The following is a 24,908-nucleotide window of genomic DNA, read 5'->3' on the forward strand; positions in this document are numbered from 1 at the left end:
GCGTAAAACCAAATAAAGCTGCTTTGCACTTGGAGTGAGACAAAGTTACAAGTATGCTTAATGTGTCTGGTTTAAGTCATTATATCTGTCTAGTACTTATGCAACATTAAATGTGTCCTTTGTGTCCAATCTTGTTATTTTCTGCTTTTCATCTCACGCAACAAGAGAACTTCCACAGAATCCTTCCTGAATGCTGGTTCCAAATCAGACGATATCCTAGCACGAGACAGATCTGCAGACAAAGTGAATAATTGAAGACTAATCCAACAAGGCAGGATTTCCATAGCCGAGTCCTGATGTGAGATCCCACTCGGAGAACTACTGAAGTACTTGCGCCCCATGGCCACTCATTCATTTGCAAGCCAAAGAGACCAAGGTTCTCATCTTTCCTATAATGACTTTCCCTGTATACTGTCTGGAACTCCAATTATCACATGAAAGATAAGAAGCCAGTGACTTGCATAAAAATGAAAATAACATAGCAGGCCATTGAATACTCTGCATGGCTGGCATTTCAATTCCAGCTCTATTTCACTTTAGATTGGTGTTATTTTTAAATGGCTTCAGTCTGAGCACTCATGATAGACACGTATATATTTTTGGTAATATGATTCATCATCTGCGAAAATACTAGCACAAATGGCATTCCTCTGCTAATAGCATGGGCATTTTTAAAGACACAAATAAGCAGCAATTTGCCAGTTTTAGAATCATCTTCCTGGTTTTGTGTTTATCAAAAGGAAAGCGACACGGAGTGACAAAGCTAATTAACGAGGGTAATTTTCCATGCTACATTACGCACGGCACCGCGAAGCCCAACATCATTATTTAGAGATTATTCTTAACTTAAAATTTTCCAAAAAAGGAAACCACCATAATTTTCACTTTCCATCTCATTAAGATTCCATAACAGAATCAGTGAAGTGGTTTTGGTTTCTAAAAATTGAGAATTACACAACAGTTAACAGTTGGTATGTGGTGATTCACATTAAAAAGTTACACAGTGTGAGCCAGAGCAAAATCACAATATATTATTTCAATTCCACAACAAAATTAACAGCAATCAATAATAAAAAAAAAAATCTTTCAAAAGCAGGCAGCATAAAATACAAATGACAAACAAATCAACAGAGTTTAAAGCTAAAAACAAAGAAATAATGTACACCAAAGAATAGCTCTTTTTTGACATCAGGGTATTAAAATGTGCCCACAAAGCAAACATGTGTTCCACATATGTCCACTATTAACAAATCTCCCATCTGGTGTGAACAGGGTTTCGCCTCAGGCCTAAATTATCGATCCTACAATCAAACTGCTTTGGTTTTCAGTCAAGCATCTGTGCTTTAAATGTGCTACTAATGTCGTTGCGTGTACATGGACATTCTGCTATTGCAGGGTGGGGTTTAGCTTAGGAACTTCCATCAGTCAAAAGGTAAAAATAAAAATAATTAGAAGCTTAACATTTACAGTAGGTGGTGCTCAGAATTTGGCATTGAAGCAAATTGCACTTGCTGTAACACTTTAGGTTACTTTAGGTTAGGCTACTTTAAGCAGTTTAGCCTTTTGAATCACTCAGCATGAAATGTCCAATTTTCCAAATGGCTGCTCTATCCTAATCTACTCCTTTTCTGAGATCAGCTGATTGTGGTTGACCCAACACTAAGCTGATGTTGCTACTTTAATTCACCCCTTCTTCAGTAATTTTAAGATAGAAGGGACTCTTACTGTGAAAAGAAACCTGCCGAGGTATTGGATAACTCCACAATAAATACAATCTATTATCATGATAGAGCACCTTTTTAATGTAATTGACCTGCATGATAAAATATTAAGACATAAAGAATTGTTCAAATGTTTCACCTGCATTTGGTGTGACAATCAGTGGCAATAGTCTGATGAGGTGTATTCAAGCGACAACATAAGGAAGCTGGTTTCAAGTAAAAAAAAAAAAGAAAAGAAATAAAAACATGAGTCATTTAGTAAGTCTTGTCAAAAAACCTTGGCTGTTGCAATAGAGAAAAAAATGTGAAGCATGTGGGAAATAATAATAATCTGACAGTGGTGTTCATTTGTCAAACTGAAGAACACGTTTTTAAATCTTTCTTCACCAAACATCTCAGTAGTCTCTGTAACCACCGTGTTCAGCTTTTCATTATCCGAAGCAGTAGTATTCATCTGATTCCACTCGGAGTTTCAGTGGCGATTTGCTGAAAGCGTCGCCGTCAATGACTGTTTTATCCACAAAACAGTCCAGCTCTGTGGGCGAGGGGTTATCTGAGAGGTCCTCTGCTAGAGTGTCCAAGTAGCTGCCCACAGAAAGGCCATCCAGCCCATCACTGTTACCATCATCCAAGCTGTTGAAGCTGCCTCGCAGCGACGCACCGTCCTGGCTGTCTGACAGGCTGTACAAGCTGCCCGACAGGCTGCCCTCTTGGCTGGCCACGCCCCCTTTGTCTTCTATCATCCAACGGATGGACTCGATGCCCTCGTTGATTGACATAAGCTGCTGCATCAGTTTCACATCAATTGCGCGCAGATGTGCCTATGAGTTTGGAAAAAAAAAAAACATCCCAGGTCAGGTCATTGTACACTTAAGGATGAAACAGCATTTAAAGGAAGAGTTCCCACATTTTTGGAAATTACCCTTTCTTCACTTTTTCTCCCCAAGTGTTGGAGACCAATATTGATGCCACTCTCGCATCCGTCCATTAAATATGAGGCTAAAGCGAACAGCTGGTTAGATTAGCTTAACATAAAGACAGTAAACAGCTAACTCTGTCCAAAGGTAACTAAAATGCATCTGCACCTCTATAAGTCACTTATCAACGCCTCTAAAGATAAAATGTTCCTGTTTTACAGAGGGTTGTGTGCCAGAGTAGTTTTTGGCCAGCAGAGGTAACTTTCTGGAGTTTTGTCATGACCATTAGATTGCCAGGAGACTCCTGGCAGCCACTGTGCCAGCCCACAAAACTGTTAAACTAAGCTTTAAACTAAACCCTGCTGCTGGCAGAGGCCTTATATTAAACAAATAGACACGAGAATGGCGTCAGTCTGCTCAAGAAGATGATCTACAAAAAATGTAGAACTACTCCTTTGACACAGATACTGCATGAAACAGTGAGGCCTCATAAGTACAATGAAAGTCAGTACAACACAAAAACCAGTTCATCTGCTGATGAGGATCATGTGATATGAAGGAAAGCTCCAGGTCAGCTATTAAATTCACCTTGTCTTGGGATTTTTTCTAACAATTGTTAGCATTCTCATGTCCCGTCATGGCCAGAACACTGTGTGCTGTTTTGTTTTGTCTATCAGGCTTTGTTGTGAACAAAGGACTTCTACTACTCATCTACCAGCACAGACAGGAAGCAGTTAGCATCCAGGACTCTGACTGATATGCCTTCTTCACACAAGCATGGCCATTGATTGAACTCCCTGGCATGACAAACCATGCCATTGACTCAGGACGGAAGCGGACGGGCTGTGGAGTCACTCAAAGGGAGTCCCCCCCGTGTCCACTGGGTGACAAGCACCCAGTCAGAATGAAACATGGCAAACGGACAGCTGCAGCAGCCCGCTGCATTCAGATCGCCCTGCGGTAGATGAAGGCAGACGGGGCTGGTACAGTGTCCCAGACAGCTGGCTTGATACAACGGGCTTTCATTGGAGTGGATTTGCAACCAGCCTTCATTTAGCTCACACTGCTGCTGGTGTGTTTGTTTTGCGTGTATAACCGCCCGCTTTATACACACAGGGAAGCTGAGCAGATGGAGTCATATTGGAATTTGAGTCCAAGCAGCTATCTCGCGTTAATAAGATGGCACCAGCAGGTCGCTATCACGAAACAAGTTTAGGAAACGCAATTAGCGCTGCATAATTCTGTCACTCTGAATCTACAACAACACGTTTCATTCATCATACGCAGCTAATAAGGGCCGATCCCGAACCTTTTTGGGGACATTTCAGAGTTCAGCTGCTCCCGTGGTAAAGCTTTCAGCTCTCAAATAATGCTTTCGATGAGCTAAACACAACCACGTTGCCAGGATGTGTGTGTCGACCAGACTTGTACACACCAAAACAGAGCAGTCTGATTGGATTAGTGATTAAGCTGTGAGGGGAGCCACAAAAACAGGGCGGCCTTGGATGGCCCGAATTCGACACGTGCTGTCTAACAACAAGGGGCCACAAATTGAACTACGCTAAGTTAAGTTCAATAATTAAGTTGATTAGTTGTTTTTCCTCCAACATATCAGCACAATTAAATGATGGCGTGACGTTTGAGCCACAGTGACGGTGTGTGCTGGTGTGTCACATCAACTGACAGGCTGCTGGTCACCACACAGCCCCGCAACGGTCTGCAAAACTCGGTCAGCTGGGCCATCTGCTCAGGAGTCCTAATACCTTTGGTGACCTTACTTAGAGAGAGAGGGGAGGGGGGGGGTTGCCGTGAGCCTGGATCTGACAAAGCCTCAGTGTAAGGAGCGTGACATTTGAAAATAATTTAATGGTGAGTGTTGGCAGATAGAATTATGTCATCGTGAAAAGGCAATTACACAGGCACAAATGGATTTCACAGAGTGGTTTGAATAACAAGAGGACAGAGAGGGATGATGATGAGGATGATGATGATGATGGGGTGGGGAGGGGGGTCTTTCCCTGAGGTGAGGAAGGTCTCTGCTGACTGGAGGTGTGAACGGCCATCACCTCCTGACCGGTTCCACAGAGCTTTTTAAAGGAATGAGGCTCAACACCCATGGGTGAAACTGCTGCATTTAACAACCACATGTTGATATGAAGACCTGTTTTGCATGTAACGCAGACAGCTCAGTGTCAAACAGTAGAGACAGAGGACATTTTAACAGGAAACATTAAGAGCTGGCTTGTGCACACAGTTGCATTCAAGGTCCCTTTTCATCAATTTGAAGAACTGTAGATAAATAAACTGCTACAGTAATTGCAGGTCGGTAAACTTTAAGCTGGACTGAAACAAACTCTGTAGCTCAACTATTTCTTATACCGTATTGTTTGTAGCAATGATAGCTACGTATTTATTTGCTCGTTCTGCTAAACAGGACGCAAAAAGAGACGCTCACCATTTCTTGTTTCAGGAAAAGCATTTTGCTCTCCAGTCTCTTCAAGTCCGCTGAATTACTACAACATTTTGTGTTCACTGAACGCGCCGCCGTCTCGCGCTCGTCCTGATGTTTTCCTCCGACCAGAGACCGGATGAGACTATCCGGCACTTTTCGGCCCAGTTTGGTCTCCAAGTCCTTCAGCTCGGGTAAGACGCTGCTGTCCTCGTCCATTGCAGACCGTCAGAGGTGTCACACGTCCTGGCTGAGTGGTTTGGAGCAGGAGGGAGGAGGAGGGGGGTGGATAACTGAGTATTCCTGACGCGCGCGAGTTACATCCACCAGGAGTTTGAGAAAAGTTGCAGCAGCCTAATTAAACCGGCTCACGGGAGGAAGCGTGCCGTGCCGAGCCGAGAGCACTTTATACTGGGTCCTCTACAGCGCCGACAGACCTCCCATTCAGGCGTCTGACCATTTAGCGACACCGCTCTCCCCGTGGACCCTCCCACCGAGGAGCTCCCCCTGAAACCAGACACCCGACAGGTGAGGCGACACCCGGCTGCAAAACACTGAAACTCAGACCGACGCGCTCATCACGGGTTAGAAAAGAGCGGCTTAGGGAGTCCAGCCTCCTCCAGGTTATGTCCCCATGTATGTGTCCGAAGATCATGAACTAATGCGGGCAAACATACACCGACATAAGCACGTCTGCTCCTTATTGTATTAGACGTGTTGTGTTTGGAAATGTGGCTCTGATGGGTTCATTAGTGTGACTGGTGCATTCAGTGTCAGGGCCAAGAGTGTAGGAATAAAATTTAATCGTTTAAATTACTGCACGGGCGTGCAACCCAGATCCAACAACATTTTGGCAAAAGTATAAATGTAAAAACAGAATAGCACTCGTCACCACTTCACACACATTTTTAGCTGCAAAATAAAAGGCAGGAAAAGGAGAATAAGCTGCACTCTGTGTGTGAGCACACAGGTCAGTGAGGCGTCAGGGCTCCGACCTGTTGACCCTCAGCTACATTTCTTCTTCTGAATCACCACCCCTGTTTTTTCTTTTTCTTTTTTTTTTTTTATCTCTTCATTCATTAATTGCATTTCAGGTCACACGGATCAATTTATGTGAATACATCATTAAAACAAAACAAAGAATCCAAAGCATTGAAGTACATGCAGAGTCTCAGGAACTGAACTATTGCACCCCCTTGTGGGTGTTTATGGCTCTGTGACATGGGCAGTGTATTTTATAAAAAATGACCAGCTGAGCAGCTAAACTGAACTGTGGAGCCGGGAAAAGTGCTACAGGCTATAAAGTCTGTAGAAGCTGTAGATCTGTTAGTGAATGTTTCAATTATTTTTGCCTGCCTCGCTCTCATATCACTCTGTAATGCTACAGCACATTATGAATCGCTTACCACAATCTAAGTCCTTAACGCCTGACCACCTCATAAGTGAAACACTAAACTACTGATGGTGTCATAGCTCATAGTGTCATTTTAAAACATCTGACTAGCATCAGCACCACCTGGTGGTGTCCCCACCACACCAACACTTGAGTTGTCCATGTTCACTTTATTTGAACATATTTTCCATTATCAAATTTCCCCAAATCTGTCGCTGAAGCCCTCCTGCTTACATCTTAACCTCTCCATTAGATTAACAGTAGATCTATCATGATCTATCATCATTATGTTGACTGGGGAAATGTAAAAGTAATTATGTGCAATGTACACATGCTCTTGGGGGGGGGGGGCAGATTCAGGTTTTAACAAACTGCATAGCTGTGTCACTGTAAAGTAAAGGGGAGAGGCACATGGCTGTGGCTCGTGCTCCATCTTAGACTACAGACTGGCTTTTGTCATCATCGTAGCGCTGGTACCCCTGATCCCCCAGCAGAGGCTGGTGGCCCTCCATCTTGTAAGACCTGGCGCGCACGGCACACGTGGTGGCGGCGAAAATGACTGCGACGATCACCAGGGCAGAGACTATCGCCATGGTGATGATTTCGGTCAGAGTGAAAGGTTGACCTAGAAAGGAGAGGGGAAGATGATTATTACCTTTGTCGTCTGTATTTATCTAAAGGCTGAGAGCAGGCCCACAAAAAAAAAAGAAAAAAAGAAGTGGCAGCAGTAGAAGTCATCCAAAGCGAATACCTGGCCACTCTGCTTCATAAGAGTATCCGAGATTTTCCGGTGCAGTCACAAACATCTCAGCGTTAGTCACTGGAGGCCAGAAGGGCACCATGTTGTAGCGCCTGTTGTGACCGATGGGGGCATTTTCTTCAGGATACACGGGTGAGTCTGTAGAGAAATACTTGAAGTTAGCACAACATGCTGACAATAAAGCATTAAAACATGGAGGCATAATTGGAGGAAACAAGCATTTTTTTAAACCAGATTTTTTTCAGAACACCTGGACCGTGTCTCCTCAACCACTCATCAAATATAGCGTCGGTGTAGGTGTGGAGCAGGACGAAGATGGGGTCATTGGGCGAGAGGTGAGTCTGTCCTCCTGTCCCGTTCAGGAACAGATGGGCCAGGTTGTGGAGGCTCCTCACCACGGGGTCATAGTTCCCCTTGGGGGCGCTGTAGCCTGTTAAAAGACCATAACAGCTCATAAGACTGTGCAGAAACGCCGTATGACAGACAGATAGAGAAAGACATGTCTTCATAGTCACCCTCGATTGTATTCCTGAAGCTCTCAGAGGAGGTGGAGTAGTATGGCGGCGTGTCGAAAGTGTTAACCTGCAGACAGTCGGCCACATCCTGGGGCTCGGGGAGACGCTGCACCATCGGCCTGTTGACGTTTCCTGCTGGGTTCCTTCTGATGGGGGAGGTCTCAGTGCCTGGAAGCAACCGGGAGAAGGAAGCAGATAAGAGAGCACTAAAAGAATAAAGAGGATCTCTGTAACATCTCACGAGTGTTTGCTGTGCTAAATAAACAATAGTCTTACTGTTGCAGATGGTTCCCAGTGTGTCATAGTCCGTTACGCTCTCGCAGATGACCCTCCACTGGGAGAAGATAGAGTTGGAGCTCAGGGAATTCATGTCGAAGCTGCTCCTGGCTCCCATCAGGTCATCTGTGCAGATGTCGCATGTGCTTCCACCGATGGCAAAGTTCCAGTAGGGCAGAGCAAAGGTGGGGTCTTGCAGCATGTCCTAGTTTTTTTTTTTTTTTTTACATGAATAAATGAAAGGATGGCTTAGAGTTAGAATTTGTGAATGTGGAGAGGCTGAGGAAGACGGTTTTAACCTGCACGGAAGGAAATAACACAGTTTGCTTGATGTTTTACTGCACAGTGCAGACAGCAGTATATTCCCATACTTTTAAGACATGTCAGAGTCTCATTTGGTAACGCTGCCATTTTGCCTAGAATAAATAGGGTATCATTTTCATACACGCTGTGATTTGCTTGAAAGACATTCTATGACAATATCTGTTCATCGTGCATGAATAAATCTGCAATAAATTGGTTATTTAAATTTTACAGTCTCTAATCACTCAATATGCAATATATCATAATGCCTCTGTGAAAGGGAAAATTGAGACTGCTGTGCAACCAGGGGGCAGGATACAAATTGGATTTAGAACTGGTTCAGAAACTTTCTGCAAAGAAAGCACTCGTGAGTTTGACGGCCTGTGCAGAAAGTCCTAATTTGAGATAAATGCAACACAGACTGAAGGGAAAGTTACACGTAAATGTGTCAATACATGATGCAATGAAAACTAATTAGGGAGCACAGCTTAGCCATGAACTAGCACAGGATGAGGATGGGGTTTTCTCAGCAGGAGTCCTGTCAGGGTTTCAGCTGCTTCAATTTCCGCGCTTGTGTGCCAAAAACAACTTGCGTAATTTTGAAGCGCTGAGACGGATATGACAATTATACCGACTCTGAGCTGGGAGGGATGTTGAACATTCTCCACACACACCCCTTTGACGCATGCTGCAGTTTTATAACTCCTCAGTAGTGTTTTCAAACAGTCAACTCGATGGTGTGCGGATCAAATCGAATCTGAGCGCATAAAACGCGTGAGATCCCATTTTGCGCACCGCCCGCCTATTAAAGCGTGAGATTGCGTCGTAAGTTATGATTTCCTCGCCAGTACGGGGGGGGGGGGCACGCATTAGGTGAGACAAACAAGCTGTGGGGACGACAGCTGGGCTGAAAATGAAAATCAGTCGGTGATATATTGGTAAATTAAGAATTCCCCTCAGGCAAACACAGACACAGAATCAATCTTTATCTTAACATGCCCCATCGCATCAGAGCCATCCCACAGAACCACCGTGCATGGAACTGTGATGTCTCCCCTCCTTATACAGTGTGTTACCTGCATGTCTCGCTCCAGCTGCAGCAGGTGGTACCTGTGCCAAGTGACAAAACCGGGCCCCTCGTGCGAGAAGTCCACTCCCCCGAAACTGGCCTGCCCCGCGCCCAGGAACGTCTTGCTGACCGAGTAGTAGTGGGACCACACGAAGTAGTTGTAGATGGTGATGTTGTCGAACTGCATGGTGTTCCCGTCCGGCCCGAAGATCTCCGAAAAGCGCCGCGTGGCGATCACCAGGTCGGGGTGCACCGTGCGCTTGGCCTGGTCCAGCGCGTTCACGAACGCACGCTTCTGGTCCGCGCTGAGCTGCATCACGTTTCTCCTTACTGTGGGATTATAGCAGAGGAAAAGTGGATTAACTCAATCAGTCATGCGTTAATGTTGGATCCGTTTTTAATGGCTGGGAAAAAGAAGTACAGAAAATGTGCGTAACTGGCCGTTTTTCATCAATTCATTTGGTCACCAAATGCTTTCAGGGCTGTAACTGTTTCAAAAGCATTGCAGGTTGTTTCATAGGACTCTAATTTGGATTCTATTAGTTAACATCATCTGTCTTTGTCCTAAAACAGTTAAATCGACATGAAATGGCCCAAATCAGTTCATTTGGCTCCCTGAGGAGTAGTGCTGAAGTGCCATTGAGCAACGGCGCACACTCCATCCCATCCATTCTATAATATCATTATATGAAAAGACTCCACAGAGGACGCGCACTCACCAACAGGAACTCGCTGGTCACAGTTGACCCCCGTCCATCCGTGTCTGCAGCGGCCGCAGTTAAAACCGGTGAAGTTTCCGTTACACTGACAAGTCCGGTTGAAGAATCGGTTGGGCCATCGCTCCCGGTCGTCGCGTCCGTCGTGCGGGTACTGAGGGCCGTGCGGGCGCGCGTCCACCGTGACGGACACGCACTGTCCGCGCCCCGCGCTGGTGCCACAGGGGTCGTTGTCGAATCCTGGGGGCGACGGGCAGCACTGTCCACTCCTGAGTCCCTCGGGAGTCACACACTCTCTGGGGAACTGGGCGCTCACCGCCACCGCGCCCACAAGCACCAAAAAGCAGCACCGAAGCATTATCCAAACAGGGGTTTGCCAAATTTTAGGTTCGGCTGATTTGGAGTCACTTTTACCAACTGAGTATTTACCTGCAAATGTGCACTTGAGCTAACCCTTTGTCCGGAATGAGCATGTATCACTTCAACACATCAGGAATAACTTTCTCTGACAACTAAGGGTGTGTGAAGCGTCCCCTCCCATGCGCCCAGGCCCCTGCTTCTATTTCCCCCGAATCAGTGAACCATCGACCTTAAATACCGGATTAGCGCATGACTACCCGGATTTTCTGACTCCCGCGTGATGCCATCACATAACATCATATTTCCTACTGGGGAAAGAGGGAGAGAAGGTAGTGTGATCCCTCATGCACAGTATTATTCTTCTAAAAACTCACTGGACTTCTGCAGTTGCCCGAATGAGTCCAACATTAAAATGTGAGAAAGTGTGATTAATTAAAAAACTGCTTCAGATTTCAACATAAACGCTGATGAATGAGCAGGCCTGTACCATACACCTTCATGCCTGTATGTGGACTGGAATGTTTCAGCACGCCTTCATGGGCACTGCAGGAAAACTAATTTCTTACAAAATGATAGCCTTTTTCTAAATGCAGCCCCAGGCACACGTTAGTGGAATTTGAATAATCAACTTGGTGCTGCAAGCAAGCTCAGGAATACAATAAGGGTGTTGTTTACTTGGTGAGTAAACCCACACTTTTGCCCATTAATGGAAATGAAATAGGAAAACACTAAATAACCAAATGTGCTACTTTGTATATCCTGGTTGTCCCATTGTATTAAAGAAATTCCTCCCACTGTATAAAATGCCAGGATCTAATCTTGAAAAGCCGCAGAGGTTCATGTGTTTGTTAAAGTGATCATATTTCGGGTCATTTGACTTATCAGGGAGGCCTCTCTCTCTCTCTCTCTCTCTCTCTCTCTCTCTCTCTCTCTCTCTCTCTCTCTCTCTCTCTCTCTCTTCCTCCACCCCCCCCCCAACCTGAAGGCTGCATGTGCTGCCATGAGCATGTGAGACATGGAGGCCTGAAGGGTATTTATTCTACAAAATAAAGTCTTCTAGGAATGCAGAATTCTTTCTGTGATTTCTGTTTTAAAGTGAATCAGAGGCAATTAACTCAAATACACGACTCAGACGCAGCTTAAATCTTTTTCTCGAGCACCACTTTAAACTGTCGTGGTAGAGAGCATGTGGAACAGCACTATTGTGAAATGGAAGAGAATCTGAATCTTTTTATGGTAAAGAGGCTGATGGAAGATACTCTGTTTAAAACGGATAGTGACTTAGCATTTACACTTCTGTTATGTTAGAAGACTTGCAAGATTATGATTGAAGCAGCAGAGCCCCGACATATGCAGACTTTTCATCAGTATTCACTAATAGATGCTGCACTTCCCATGACACAGAGTTGATGGCGTTTGTGACCATTTTGACATTTCTGGTGAAAGTGGAGTTAGTAAGCGTAAAAGCATGTTTAAATATTGTAACTTGTGGCAATTTGAAGAACGTATCACTCTCATTTTTGTCTAGTGTAGTTTTTTTTTTCCTCGTCTGTCTTTTATATACTGCCTGTGCAACATTCATTTGAATTCTCCCTCCGATCGGCGCTCCAGCGTGTGCACTCTTTGTTGATTTGCTTCACTGTTCTGCACGTGAAGGAAAACAAAAACCTTTGATTCGTTTAAAGGAGCTGATGATACCAGTGGCAACATCTTGATTACTTTGGTCTGCTGCTGCTATATCCCCAGGACATATTTTGTGATGGGGAAAGTGATTGGCTGTTATTGTTGACAAAACCTACAGCGATAACCCCAAGGAGTTAGAATCTAGGGCAAGATCTAATCGGCAAGGCAGGTTCTTACATTCTTCCCATAATTCCCTGCAAGCTCTCCACTGGGCTGCAGAGAGGGCACTGGATAGTGTGAACAATGGTCGTTTGGTTGCATTCGCTGTTAGATATTACTTCACAACAGCTCTGACATATGTATCAGCTGCCCTCAAGGGGATCAATACTCGCTAATTAGCAAACCGATGCTTCACAAATTCATCCCTCAAACGATGGTGGAGTTCTTTCAGGAGAGGAAAAGAAAAACATCAATGCCAGCTTTTTAGTTTTAAATAAGCGTTTCTGCTTTTCCTCCAAAGAGCAGAAATTTCACTAAGTGGTGAAGCAGCAGATAAGCAGTGTTCTTTATAAACAACAACATAGCCACGAAGGCTGGACTATTAGCGGGTACACAGGCCGGTCGTACAGCAGTAAACGTCTGGTGGGGGCTCCTTGTCATGTTTCAGATGTCTTTGAGTTAGCAGTTCCACCAAAGACTGATTTCATTTCTTGGCTCGATTTAAATGCCTGTTTGAGGTCCAATATCAAATACATCACAAAAAATAAATGACTTAAGTTAAAAAAAAGAATACAGAATTATGAAGCAGAACTTTGTTTTACTCTTTTCTACCCCATTAATAGTTCAAAAAGTAAAATGCTACATACACATTAATACAGTGCATGATCATTTCAGTCATGAGGGCTAATTTTCTGTGAAATTAGTTCTTTTATTGTTGGTACTTTAAGCACATTTTGTTGATAATACTTTTGTACTTAACCAGGATCTTGAATACAGAACCTTTACTTGTAATGCAGTATTTTCATACTATTGTATTTGTCCTTTTAATCAAGTAAAGGATGTGAGAACACCTTCCACTGTTGATAAAAGAGAATATTAAAGAACTGAATTGAAAAATCTAACCCAGGATAGTCAGACGTTTAGTTCTGGAAACTGAATGTCTAAAAACTGTCTCTGTTTGGGAAGACGTGATGAAACGGATACTGTCTGCATTGATAATTTGAACACCATATGAAAGCCGTCATAACAGTACAGTGCTTTTCCAAGAGGAGAAACTTTGCCTTTTCTCCCAGTGTGATCTTGCGCACCGAAAGGCAAAGATTCTTAACCCAGTCACATGTGTTTCACGTTGGCTATCAGAAATCCAGCCTGCATGTATCGTTTCATAATTGGGGCGTGCCGGTGAGGATTACACAAAGCTAGCACTAAGCTCATTCTCATGAAGTACACTTGAAAATACCTTTCATTCCTTATGTATGTTCAGTTCCCATGTTCCCCTTGAGAACTAGGAGGAGACCCATTAGCGTGTCAAGGTTGTTACGATCATTTAAACATCATTTGTCTGGAGTCTCCGTCCAGTTTTTTCTATTTTGATTTTTAAAAATGTCAAGATGGATACAGTAATAGTCATACTGATGAATTATTTTGCCTTTTAATGGCCCTTAAAGAATTTCCTATGATTTATCATCACCATAGACACATGGCTATTTAATAATTCAAAGTGCTATTGACCTGAAAAGGCATTGCAGTGTTCTTAAGGTCATACCTGAGTTGAGCAGGAGCTATTTACTGACTGCCTTTTGGTGAAGTCTGTAAAAAGCTTTCATGTTTGCAGTAACTTGCTGCAAGCAAGTCACTTTGAGCAATAAATGAGTCAAATGAGTGTATATGAATATCATGTAGAACGTATACAAACCTATTATGATTACAAATAGTGAGGCAGCAAAATAAATAGCTCATGAGAATAAATAGCTCATGAGAATTTACCCAGCTAATTTAAAGCCCATTTTGTCAATTATTGTTAAATTCATGCATGTTAGATTAGTGTAACAGCAACAACACAACAGTAATTAAAAGGTCAGGGGTCATGTCACGGATAATCTAATGGTTAAATGGAGATCAACAAAACAAGATGCGAATACACAAATGCTCACAAACTGTAAAATGTAACACGGAAAGTCATCCGGCTCATTGTTCAGAAATCTGCTGCATTATTCAGCAGGGGTTAGCTACTCGAGTACACATCCCTGTTTGTCCCGTGACCACCACTCAGCCGACCTCCCTTTCATCCCCACTCTCCCCTGCTACCATTCTGTGCGTGCTCACGTCTGTGCATGTGTGTGAATAAACCCTGGGCAGGATGGAGGATCATGTGAGAAGATGTGACTTGGTCTTAATGGTAATCCTTGCCTTCGGTAAAAATGGCACAGTGGGAGTCATTAGGAGGGAGCTATACCAGCGGTTCATATGACTGTCTGCCTCTGTCTCTCTCCTCCCCTTCCCTCCAAGACAATGCCTGCAACTGCTTGCTATTCTCTTTCACTTTCTCATCACAAGCTGAATTCATTCATCTCAGCCCCTGCTCCTCCTCACCTTCCATTGCCTGTCTGTAAATTACAGAAAAATAAAAGTTTTTTGTTTTTTTTTACCATCAAGTCCCATGTGAACATGCTGATACAGCTTGAGGCTTCTATAGCAAGAGTCCACAGCCATGCTAGTGGCTCTGTGAGGCCGTACTTAGGCACAGCAGTGCTTTGAGTTAAATGCAAACATCAGAATGCTAACATGCACACAGTGACAATGCTAGCATGCTGATGTGCCAGCTTCACCACATTAACATGCTAAAATCAGGCACAATCAAGTACAGCTGAGGCTGATGGGAAAGTCATTAGCTTTGCAGGTAATTGGTCACAAAGTAAGTAGGCCTAAGCGTTAATGTGATGATGCCGGTGCATGAAAAGTCAACAAAGTTATTGTTCCTCAGGGGAACATAAATGTTTCTACCAAATTTCACAGCAATGCATCTAATTGTAGTCAACATATTTGACTCAGAACCACAAATGTCAACCTCACACTAGATGAAAAGTCGGGGGACTCACCAAAATCAAGAAATGCCCAAAAGAGATTTGAGAATGTGATAGAAAATACGACATGACATTTAGGGCTATGTTTCACTATTTTTAGTCTTCCAGTGGAGCGAAAGCTTCGGTGGCCACAGGCCTCATTGACATTATGATTTATTCATCGAGTCTGTTTCCATTGCACTTTTTTGCATTTTGCATTCATTGATACAAGCAAGTTTTTTATGCACAAATTTAAAATGAACTTACAAATAGGTGGATGGAAATGCAGATATTTTAAAATATTTAATTAGTCTGGACTAAACAGTTGGCTCGACCAAGCAACCAGTTGATATCATCAACCTTAGAGCAAAAAATACAACAGGAGAATGGCCAAATAAACATCAATCTCAGTGAAACACTCATTTACTCTTTGGCATTCAGTGTGGATGGCAAAGTAAGATTTTCATTGTACAGGGAAACCCGCTTCTGCACTGTACACATGATAATAAACGCTTTGAATCTTGAATCTTACTCATTTTATGAGCTATAATTGCTATGTAGTGCAGTCTGTAAGTCTGTAATCATGGGGGGTGGGGCTGCTATATGAGGTGTGAACCATTTGATGCTATGTTCCAAATGATCTAAATGCAATTAGTTCATTAGGAACAGCTTATGAAAACCATATCATGCTGAAGATACAGGAGGAATTTTATTGAAAGTTCACTTCCTAATTGAGCTGGGAGTGAATGGAGGTTTGTCCTGCGGGACTGTCTGCTGACGGAATGAAGCAGGCTCATGACCAAAGCTCGGGGTGTGTGTGTGTGTGTGTGTGTGTGAGTGTGGAGAGTTTTTTTTTTCTTCTTACACCCCTCACACTGCATAATTTTTGCTTCATTTCTTAAACTGCATGCGTATCATAATTTGTATATGCCAGCAGCTGTAACTGCAAAACTGCCCTGTGGGCCAAAAACAATGACGAATTTTATTTTTCCTGCTTGGTATCTCAAATGAAATACCAAAACGAATGTTTGATACAAAGGCACTACAGGTCTGTTACCTCTTAGTGAACACGTCTTAGATACATTTGCTGTGGTTATGACCAATATATTTGTTGCTGAGGCGAAATCAATTTGAATCCTCGAATGGAAAAAACAAACTCCATTAAGTTTCACACCATGTCCAGGGTAGGAATAAAAATGAGCCGGGGAATAAGGGAATGCATTTCTATTGCAAAAGGTGTAAGCCTACCCGCCTCTGAGCGACAACAGGGACTTTTTTGGCAATAAAACAAATGACTTTCTCAATGGAGTTTTCTTCTGTGATAAGCATGTTAACATCTCACCACAAATGAGCTGTCCCCAGTAGCAGAGTTTTGGTAGTTATATATGTGACAGAATACAACTAGTTTGACTACAGTTTCTACAAAGTCTGAACAGGTAGCGAATAAGCAATGAGTAAAACCTGAGAAAGCTTTCAACTTGCATCTCAACTCTGTATGTGTAATACAGTCTAAAAACCAGCAGAGGACACTGACATCTCATGTAAAGATTTGCACTGAGACAAGCATCCAGCCTGTGTTTACAGCTGTTCTGCGTGGGGACCCATCGGCTGTAGACATACTGTAAGATATTATTTTTTAAACTACTTTTTCAGCCAACAATTTAGCTGTAAAAAAAAAAATTCGGGAGACCCTTTTTAGCCTTATCCCAATCCCAAATTTACAGAAAACATGATGCAAGCGAAACCTTTACAGTCATAGTTCTATAGCTCCAACATTCCCACTGCAAACACCTAAACTATTACATCTGAAAATCTGAGGCTTTTTGTTAAAGATAGATATGGGAAAGAAAGATCAAGTAAAAGAGCTTCCGCTACATGCTAGTTCAGAACTTTTAGGCACCGAACTTCACATCAGTTTTACAGAAATACAGAATAAGCATTTTATATGTGAGCCAGAGAGAACTTCATTTGTTCCGCCAGTGAACTTCTCAGAATGTAGTGCCAGCTCGAGGTAGACTGACACGCTGATGAATTGCAGGAGTTAGTCCCTCAAATGAAGGCCTCCACGAATATCGGGATACTGTCTACTTAGCACATGCACCAGCATCTTAAATCTGCTCCTTTCCAATACCAAAGCACTTCAGGTGATTTACATAGCAATAATTTAAACAGCAGAGGTGCCGTGACCAGGCGTTAGCAATAAAATTCGGAGATCTACCGACCAGACTGCTGCTATCACTTGATTGCTTTTTAACAGTCATTAGTCTTGCGGGAGCCTTTTGAAAGGGCATCATTTTTCGGTCAATCCTTTGCTGTACTTCACAAGTTTTTTTTACACTGATGTATGAAAATGAGGGAGGATATTGACAGGTATTGTAAATGAGAGAGGTGAGGATAATTCAGCTAGCTGTGTCACGGATCATCGCAGACAGCAGCGGTAATTACTGAGGAACACTAGTCTTGCTCCGGGATGGAGGAGGAAAACAGCTGGGTTTGGAGGGTTGTGTCAGCCTCAGCCAATTAAAATGCTGCGCAGAGGTAGATGATGACAGGGATGGAGGTTAAGAAAGAGCCTGCTCATCATTACTAGAGGAACACAAACACACTTTTCAATGAGCCTGTGCTTTGTTACTGTCTGTGGTCAAATGAGGCGCCACCAGTCGAAGTCTTGAGTCGAATTGCTGTGCAGTTTTTAGACACAAAAGGTCGCTGAATTAGATTTTAAGTTATATGCTGTTGCCTTTGCGATTCAAATCTCATCCCAGTTGAACACATGTTAGACAGCGCTCTGTACTACCATAATCAGTGTATGAAAGGAATCATCTTTTTGAAGAACAGTGTTTATCCCTGCAGTGGAGTTCCAAAGACTCACAGAATCTAGGAGTCAAGGAGCACTTGATCTCCTGTGCCATTTTTAAACCTGTCTTCTTTAGTCCAGTTGAATCAGACTCTGGTTCGTTTTTCCCCTTGGTATGAGTGGGGTGAGCGTGCACCAGAACAACCGAACGGAGACTCCAATATCAAAGCAAGAGTTTGTTTGCACTGGTCTGAACTGGTGGATGGGTTGGTGAACTCCCATTGGTTCAGTTTCGTTCTTCTTTCAGTTTCGCTCAGTTTACAACTCAACTACTGCTCGAAGGAGTTTACAGGAGTTTTGAAGTAATATTAGCTGCGGCGAAGGTAGAAGCCGGCGAATGATTTGCATGTTGTATGTTCTATTATAATCATGGAAATGACAACTCATCAGATTGCTCACATATTGCCAAGTCCTGTTTTGCTGGATGACTTCCTTTTATCAAACACTAAATACTTTTTCTCAACTCCTCTACTGAGTTGCACACCCTGCTGTCATCGCCTCGTCCCGGCTTTCCTTCAAAAGCTGGTCCTGCTGATACCCTCATTAGCTGTCCCCTTACATGTTGCTTCCCAAGGCAGCTACCTAAAGCCCACAGTCACCACGAACAAAGAGATAGGAAGGCAGAGACAGAGGATCAAAGGCCTTGGACAAGTCTTTGGAAATTCCCAGATCTGGATTCTACTGCAACTTCTCCTGACAGATGGCAATCACTATGAGCACAATGTATTGACAATGTTCTCTGAAAGAGGAATTCAGACCTTCCAGCTTTGGCAAAAACAGATAAGAAAGATATTTCTTATAATGTACTATAGGTGTATGTGCAATTCACCTCAGTCTGTGGGTGGATGAGAGTCAGGCACTGATGTGGCAAGAGTCTTACAGAAATGGTAGCATATTGCCTGTCAGGTTGAGGCCTGCATGAACAATATAATGAATCTGAAACGCGCTCCTCACTCCTTTTTTACTCATTACAGTCATAGCTGAGGTCTCTACATCTATAAAAATGTCATATTCCCTTTGTGCTGTGTCACTTGTGCGGTGATAAAAGTTTTGTGACTGATACCTAACTTTTCACAAACTTACCCAGACTGCATTGGCAACATGTTAATCTATGCTCACATTAAATAAGTTTCTTCTCATAAGTATGTGCTAGAGTTTTCCTAAAGGAAATTAATTCAGAACTTCTAAATGTAGCTCTGCATTGATCTGTTGCAGCAACATGTCTTCACTTTGGTGGAAAGTTTGATAACAATCCAACATCCAAACACAAAAGAAATGCAAAGCTTCCCAGAGTTAATGATATCACAGCGGTGTGGCCCATTTTTCATGAAAAGATAACACTCGTTAAATTTCTGAAAATATTTTCAAAGGTGAAGTAGATCCGTCAGCCCATACGACTTCTTAATGAGACATAAGGTAAACAAATCCAGTGCTAGGTGAGGCCAATCGAGCCTGACATACTGGTGGAATAGGTCAGAGCAGGTTATTCTGATCTCAAAGGAGGCATTTAGCAACGTTTTGCTTTCTAGTATTCTTGAAACTGTCTAGGAAATGATGTCTGAATCATCAGACAAAATTTGCACAGGCAAAGCAAACTCGTCCACTTGCTCGCTCACACAACCCAAATGTGCACTCCTGCACACTTTTTTTCCGCTTTAACACTAGCGGATGTGATGAGGTGCCGGCTAACGCGATTTACCAGGGTACGTCATACCCCGCTTGCGTGGGGAGTCATTTATTAGCACTCCATTATGTCTTGTAGCCAAATGTATTTCATTTGTTATGCGTGCCGGGGTGACAAAGGTGGAAACGTTCTTGCTAATTTAATGCCTATTGAGACAGAAAATTGGATCTACTTCAGGGAGCCGTGATGAGTGTCGTGATGCCCGAGCTGCCAATTTCTGCCCAAGATTAATTAAAATGAAATTTCCACGGGACCTGTGACAGTCGCCCATCTCCTGTACATATTTCTTCATAATTGGAATCACAGTCAGTCTCTGGAGATGGGAGGGGTTTCTGGGATGTTTCAGGGAACCAGCAGGGATTTGCTGAGGTGTGCACCGGGAAGCGTCTGATTGTGCCTGGAAAAAAATACTTTGAAACATCGAAAGAAAAAAAGAGAAAGAGAATATCTCATTTCTGCAAGCAGGTGACTGCTGCACATCAAGCAGGAGGAAGAACAATAAAAGGGAAGGCCACTTAAACTCCAGCAGTGGGGACAAAACCAATATATCAAGACAAAGATCAACTACAAGGGAGCCATGGCAAAAAGATAGAAAGAGTGTTTAGCTGTGGTGGCAACTCAGGCAGTATCACGAATAGATACCGCATTACTTAATATGCTGGTAGAGCCTGAACAAAACACAGTTAACAACAGTAAGCCATAGCACTTAGAGATTCAGGACAGGTGTGCTTCTTTCATTCAGCTGGGTGCTCTTCAGTTACAGCAATGCATCAGTACAAACAGCAACAGTACGAAACAAAAAGATGCTGCACCACAGGGGCCTTTAGTGTTTCACGTTTATTTTCTCTGGCAGTTTTATGCGTTTCAGGAAACAGGCCTTTATCAGCGGGCCATAACAACTCTAATTTTATTACAGCAGCAATTCCAAGTGTGTATATGGGAACTCTGAACTGAAAACAGCCCTTTACTGAAACGTCGCAGGGGGCTGTGTTGTGTCACGATAAGACAATGAAGTACAACACAGGAAGTGTAGTTGGACTAACATGTTAATGCGTTTAAAGATTTCGGGTACTAAAACACTGCACATTTGTAGTGTAATGGTGATGATTTTTTAATATTGATTGACATGATTTTACAGCTCCAGAAAGTTGTCATGGTGGGAACTAAGGTATCAACAATCAGCCAGTAAACAGAAATATTATTCCAGTGACATTCTAATGAAAGGGGCTACTGAGTTGCATCATGGGAAATGTAGGATCCAGTGTTTTTTTTTCAAGCCTGACCCACACAAGGGATTACAAGTCAGGATATCTTGGCCTGTACTGCATTGATTTTTACCATTCATTATCAAAGGATTTGCTGCTTTTTGTGTTATGTATCGTATTCCGTTCTTTTCTTAGACTAATCGATTAGTCGATTAATGGGAAAAAAAAAAAACCCAACAGATTGGTTGCCTAATTCTAATTTGGTCTTGGCTACATTTTAGTGATGTTAGTGTGCACAGAGCAGGTTTCAGTCTATCTGAATACTGGTAGTGGACACACAGACATGGTCCAAAGAGAGTCTGCATGATTTAAAGTATGAGGCACATAAAATGTAATTTCTATAGCATGTCCATAGAAAAATATGCCGTGTGTGTGTTTATACATTGTGAAAGTGACAACCTAGTTTATTTCAGTTCATTTCTTACTGAACGGACAATTCCTGTTGATTGAAATTATGTGCTTGTCTTCTCTTTTGTTTGGCTTACCTGGGGGTTTACCTGTATCGTCTGACTGCTCTTGTTTCTTGCCGCATTTGACTTTGAATTTTCAGCCATATTGCCAAGTTCTAAGCAAATTAACTTGGTGAGTGCAAAGTCATTACTACAGATAGGAATCATGAGCAAACCTTTCAAAAGACCGAAGTTGTGATAAACCAGAATTATCCCCAAAAGCAGAGTCTTCTGATCCTTTTTTTGTGGTCATGATAAGCAGCTGCATCACACTACAGAGAACGTTCAGGCAATTCATGGAGAAACTAACCAAATAAGTAGAGCACGATCCATCCGTCTTTTTTCCCTTTCATCCATTCTGTAATCCTTAGTCAAAAGATCAAGCTGCTTTCGTACCTTTCTAGGTAGACAGGAGCTTAAGTACTGTCACTGGATGGATTTGGGCTATACCTGAGCTGTCTGCAGAATCTGTTTTTTTTCTTTACCTTGGTCAAAGCAAAAGAGCTCATAAGTTAAATGCAGGTTTCTGAGGGAATTAAGGGCTCTTTAAAAATGACTGAAGTTAAGGCGAGTGGACACTCACTCAGAAAGAGAGAGAAAAAGAGAGACCTCAGTGGAAACTGAGGCAAATAATAATGAAGCACATGGAGATAAGGAAAGAACACCAACCAAGAAATGTGGACTATAAAAAAACACTCCAGATGAATTACATTCAGAGCTCAGCATGATCGTGAATGAGCTGGAGCTCGTCCCCTAGGTATGACTGGCTTCCATCATGAGGATGAGGGGCGTTAGTATGGGAGGCTCTGATTATAGCTAGTAGGTGTATGAACTTATGTCAAATCCTAAAACCCAACTAACCCTATCTGCCCTTGTCTTATTAGAAACTGTTCAAAATTCATCAAGTGTGATTTGGGAAATTCTACAGTTCTTGTTCTTGATTATTTCAATTATTTACAGGAGTATCAAACTGCACTCGAGACTTGACCCAGAATGCACTGAAGGTCTAGTTGGAGAACACTGCCCCTGGATACATGGAAATTTGATTTAGTTTTTTTTTTTTTTGCTGCTGCACTGACACAGTGGAGTTTATCTCAATAACAGACCATGCTTTGCGTCACAGTAACTGCAGTCTGAAATATCATATATCCCATAGACATTTATGAAAAGCAAACTATTCCTCTATTTTTATTGTGTAAGAAAAACATGCAGATGGATATGAATCTTTTTTTTGTTTTGTTTTTAAATGTGATATTGGAGAAAAACACATGTTTGAATATTTGACTGATGTTGGCGTTGTCAGACTTGAAGAAGAACAATGTAACCAACTGAGTGGAGGCTGGTATGCAATCCTGTGTGCAAGACGCAAACATGGCAATGTAAGGTCGACAACTCATCGAGCCTTGGGATCCGTTAATATATTTTATGGCTCTGAGGGAAATACTGCAGAGTGCCTCAGCCATTTATACATCAGATAGTGCAGCCTTCACGCTGAATTGAAGCAAGAAAACGATGAAACAGGTCTGGGAGGGCGACAAACTTACTACGAATATGCGCCTTGACATTGGAGCAACTTCGATTTTTCTTTAGAAGAGGCTGTTTGCTGCCTTCAACAATGCCTTTTCCTCGTTCTACACAATCCTTTCAGAGAAAAGTTACACGCATATTTATGATTAAATTCTGAACAGAGTTAAGCAAGCACGTGACAAAGTACGCAAGCATTCACAATGACACAAACACGCAAGCAGACACAGCCGCTGCCATTTGAGTAAAAGACAATACCCTGTCTGTTCTTCATATTTGGGCCACTTACATAATCATTGTGAATTATGTAATGCCCCCGTTATTAATTTTTAAATGAATCCCTCTTTGAAGCATCTATAATTGGGCATTTATATGTTTTGTGCCTTGTCTCTGAGGTATCAACGCTCCGTGACGTGAGTTCAGTGGCAGCGAAGCATTAGTCTCCAAAGCGGAGCGCATATTTTCCCTCATTGCTTTGTGGCTCAAGAGAACAGGCTGGATCTCTCCGATTAAAACTAAAGCAGAAAAGGTTTCATGCTGTCATGGGGAATAAAAATGTGACATGCAGCTTCTTTTTTTTTCAGCGCTCAGGAAGTCTCACAGAAAAATCTGGCGGCAGAGAAAGCAGACTACAGTGTGTTGACTCCGTGACAGCTGTCAAGAAGCTATGACAGCTGTTGTTAAGCTTTGTGTGTTTCGATAGCACTACATTGAAGGGTTTAGCGCCACAGAGCAGGTGTGCTAATTTACACAACAGTGAGGTTTAGTCAATAATGCTCCTCTGATGCTAGCTGCTGTGCTTTGACATCACATCGCTGCCAAATTAGTCTCTGCAAATGTTCCCAAAAAAAAGAAAAATAGTGGAGACTTTTCAAAAACATTTGCAAAGCCCAGGGTCATTTGCAAAGCCATCATCATAACACTAAAGCTCTTCGGTGAATAAAATGCTGCATCCTTACTTAGGATATGCAGTGAAGTGCCGTAATCTACTCTAGTCACAATACAGCGAAGAACATTCTATTAGGTGTTATGGTGTTATCAAAAGGAGAAACAAAAATAGCTCTTAACCAACCAGCTCCCTGGTTTAAACAAAGCTTTGATTAGAAATATTTCTTTTTATACACAGTAGAATAATAAATGCTCTGATGATGGATCAAAAGATTTGTGATACACAATATACCCAGGGAAAAACATCTTGACAACTCAACACATAAGACTTCATAAAACCAAAGCTTGTTCAAAACCCCCAACTCTATTCTCAACAATGGAACACAATTGCACTTCTCTGCCATTTTGGCTGACATTTGCAAAGCTGATCATTAGATTTGGGTGAGAAATGAATTAACAATAATGATTAGTTGAGCAGGCCCATGTTTCAGCAATTAACACCAAGTTCAAATTGTCTATGCAAAGAATTTAGACTCCTGATTTCAGCAGTCCGATGCAGGCTTGCATTATCACACTCAAAAAATGAAAATGGCAAACGAGGGGGGTCTTCAAAAACACCCCGCGGCTATGGTGAGCTAAGACTCTTGATTATACAAACCAATCCCACGGAGCACTATGACATGCCCAATTTCCCCACAGGGATCATGAAAGTTTCATCAGCATTGGCACGAAGAGAGCCCAAATCCATTTTTCATCATCATTCTCCATTCATCATTCATGGTAATCATCTGACATCAGGCCCTAAAATTCACAAATGTATACAAACAGGAATCCAGTGGCTCTCAGTGGCTGCTCAGCATTCCAGGAGGCACATTGTAAATGCTTGATGATAAACTGTTCTCCCCAAAGTGCAGTCTGCGTGTAAGTAACTGGAGTAACATCCAGAGGAGGAAGCCAGGCTTTCTCCTCACCCAGACTGACAGTGGGGGAAGACTCCTCCATCATACCATTGATCAGAAATGTGCCCCTTATTGTGAGACGCCCTTAAGCCTAATTAAATATTAAACCTTTTATTTG

The 24,908-nt window shown here is 42.6% G+C and overlaps 2 protein-coding genes across 2 annotated transcripts; both read right to left on the bottom strand.

The window, feature by feature from the left end:
• Positions 1-2,094: 2,094 nt before the first annotated feature.
• LOC139223068 (leucine rich adaptor protein 1-like) lies at positions 2,095-5,367 on the bottom strand. The gene is made up of 2 exons (XM_070854994.1): positions 5,094-5,367; positions 2,095-2,542 (listed from the first exon to the last, which is right to left on the bottom strand). Exons 1-2 carry the CDS (start codon positions 5,304-5,306, stop codon positions 2,153-2,155), a joined length of 603 nt encoding a protein of 200 aa, XP_070711095.1. The 5' UTR covers positions 5,307-5,367; the 3' UTR covers positions 2,095-2,152.
• A 1,472-nt stretch (positions 5,368-6,839) lies between these two features.
• Positions 6,840-10,477, bottom strand: LOC139222705 (5,6-dihydroxyindole-2-carboxylic acid oxidase-like). The gene is made up of 7 exons (XM_070854550.1): positions 10,123-10,477; positions 9,411-9,733; positions 8,032-8,236; positions 7,756-7,923; positions 7,491-7,670; positions 7,232-7,378; positions 6,840-7,105 (listed from the first exon to the last, which is right to left on the bottom strand). Exons 1-7 carry the CDS (start codon positions 10,475-10,477, stop codon positions 6,915-6,917), a joined length of 1,569 nt encoding a protein of 522 aa, XP_070710651.1. The 3' UTR covers positions 6,840-6,914.
• Positions 10,478-24,908: the final 14,431 nt, after the last annotated feature.

The sequence above is a fragment of the Pempheris klunzingeri genome, chromosome 23, assembly GCF_042242105.1.
Source record: "Pempheris klunzingeri isolate RE-2024b chromosome 23, fPemKlu1.hap1, whole genome shotgun sequence".
In the NCBI taxonomy this organism is placed as follows: domain Eukaryota; kingdom Metazoa; phylum Chordata; class Actinopteri; order Acropomatiformes; family Pempheridae; genus Pempheris; species Pempheris klunzingeri.

Coding starts and splice junctions, on each gene's coding strand:
- LOC139223068 (XM_070854994.1), bottom strand. CDS start 5,306: ATGGACGAGGACAGCAGCGTCTTACCCGAGCTGAAGGACTTGGAGACC. Junction 2,543..5,093: donor TTTTCCTGAAACAAGAAATG/GTGAGCGTCTCT, acceptor CCAAACTCATAG/GCACATCTGCGCGCAATTGA.
- LOC139222705 (XM_070854550.1), bottom strand. CDS start 10,477: ATGCTTCGGTGCTGCTTTTTGGTGCTTGTGGGCGCGGTGGCGGTGAGC. Junction 9,734..10,122: donor TGACCAGCGAGTTCCTGTTG/GTGAGTGCGCGT, acceptor ATAATCCCACAG/TAAGGAGAAACGTGATGCAG. Junction 7,671..7,755: donor CTTCAGGAATACAATCGAGG/GTGACTATGAAG, acceptor GTCTTTTAACAG/GCTACAGCGCCCCCAAGGGG.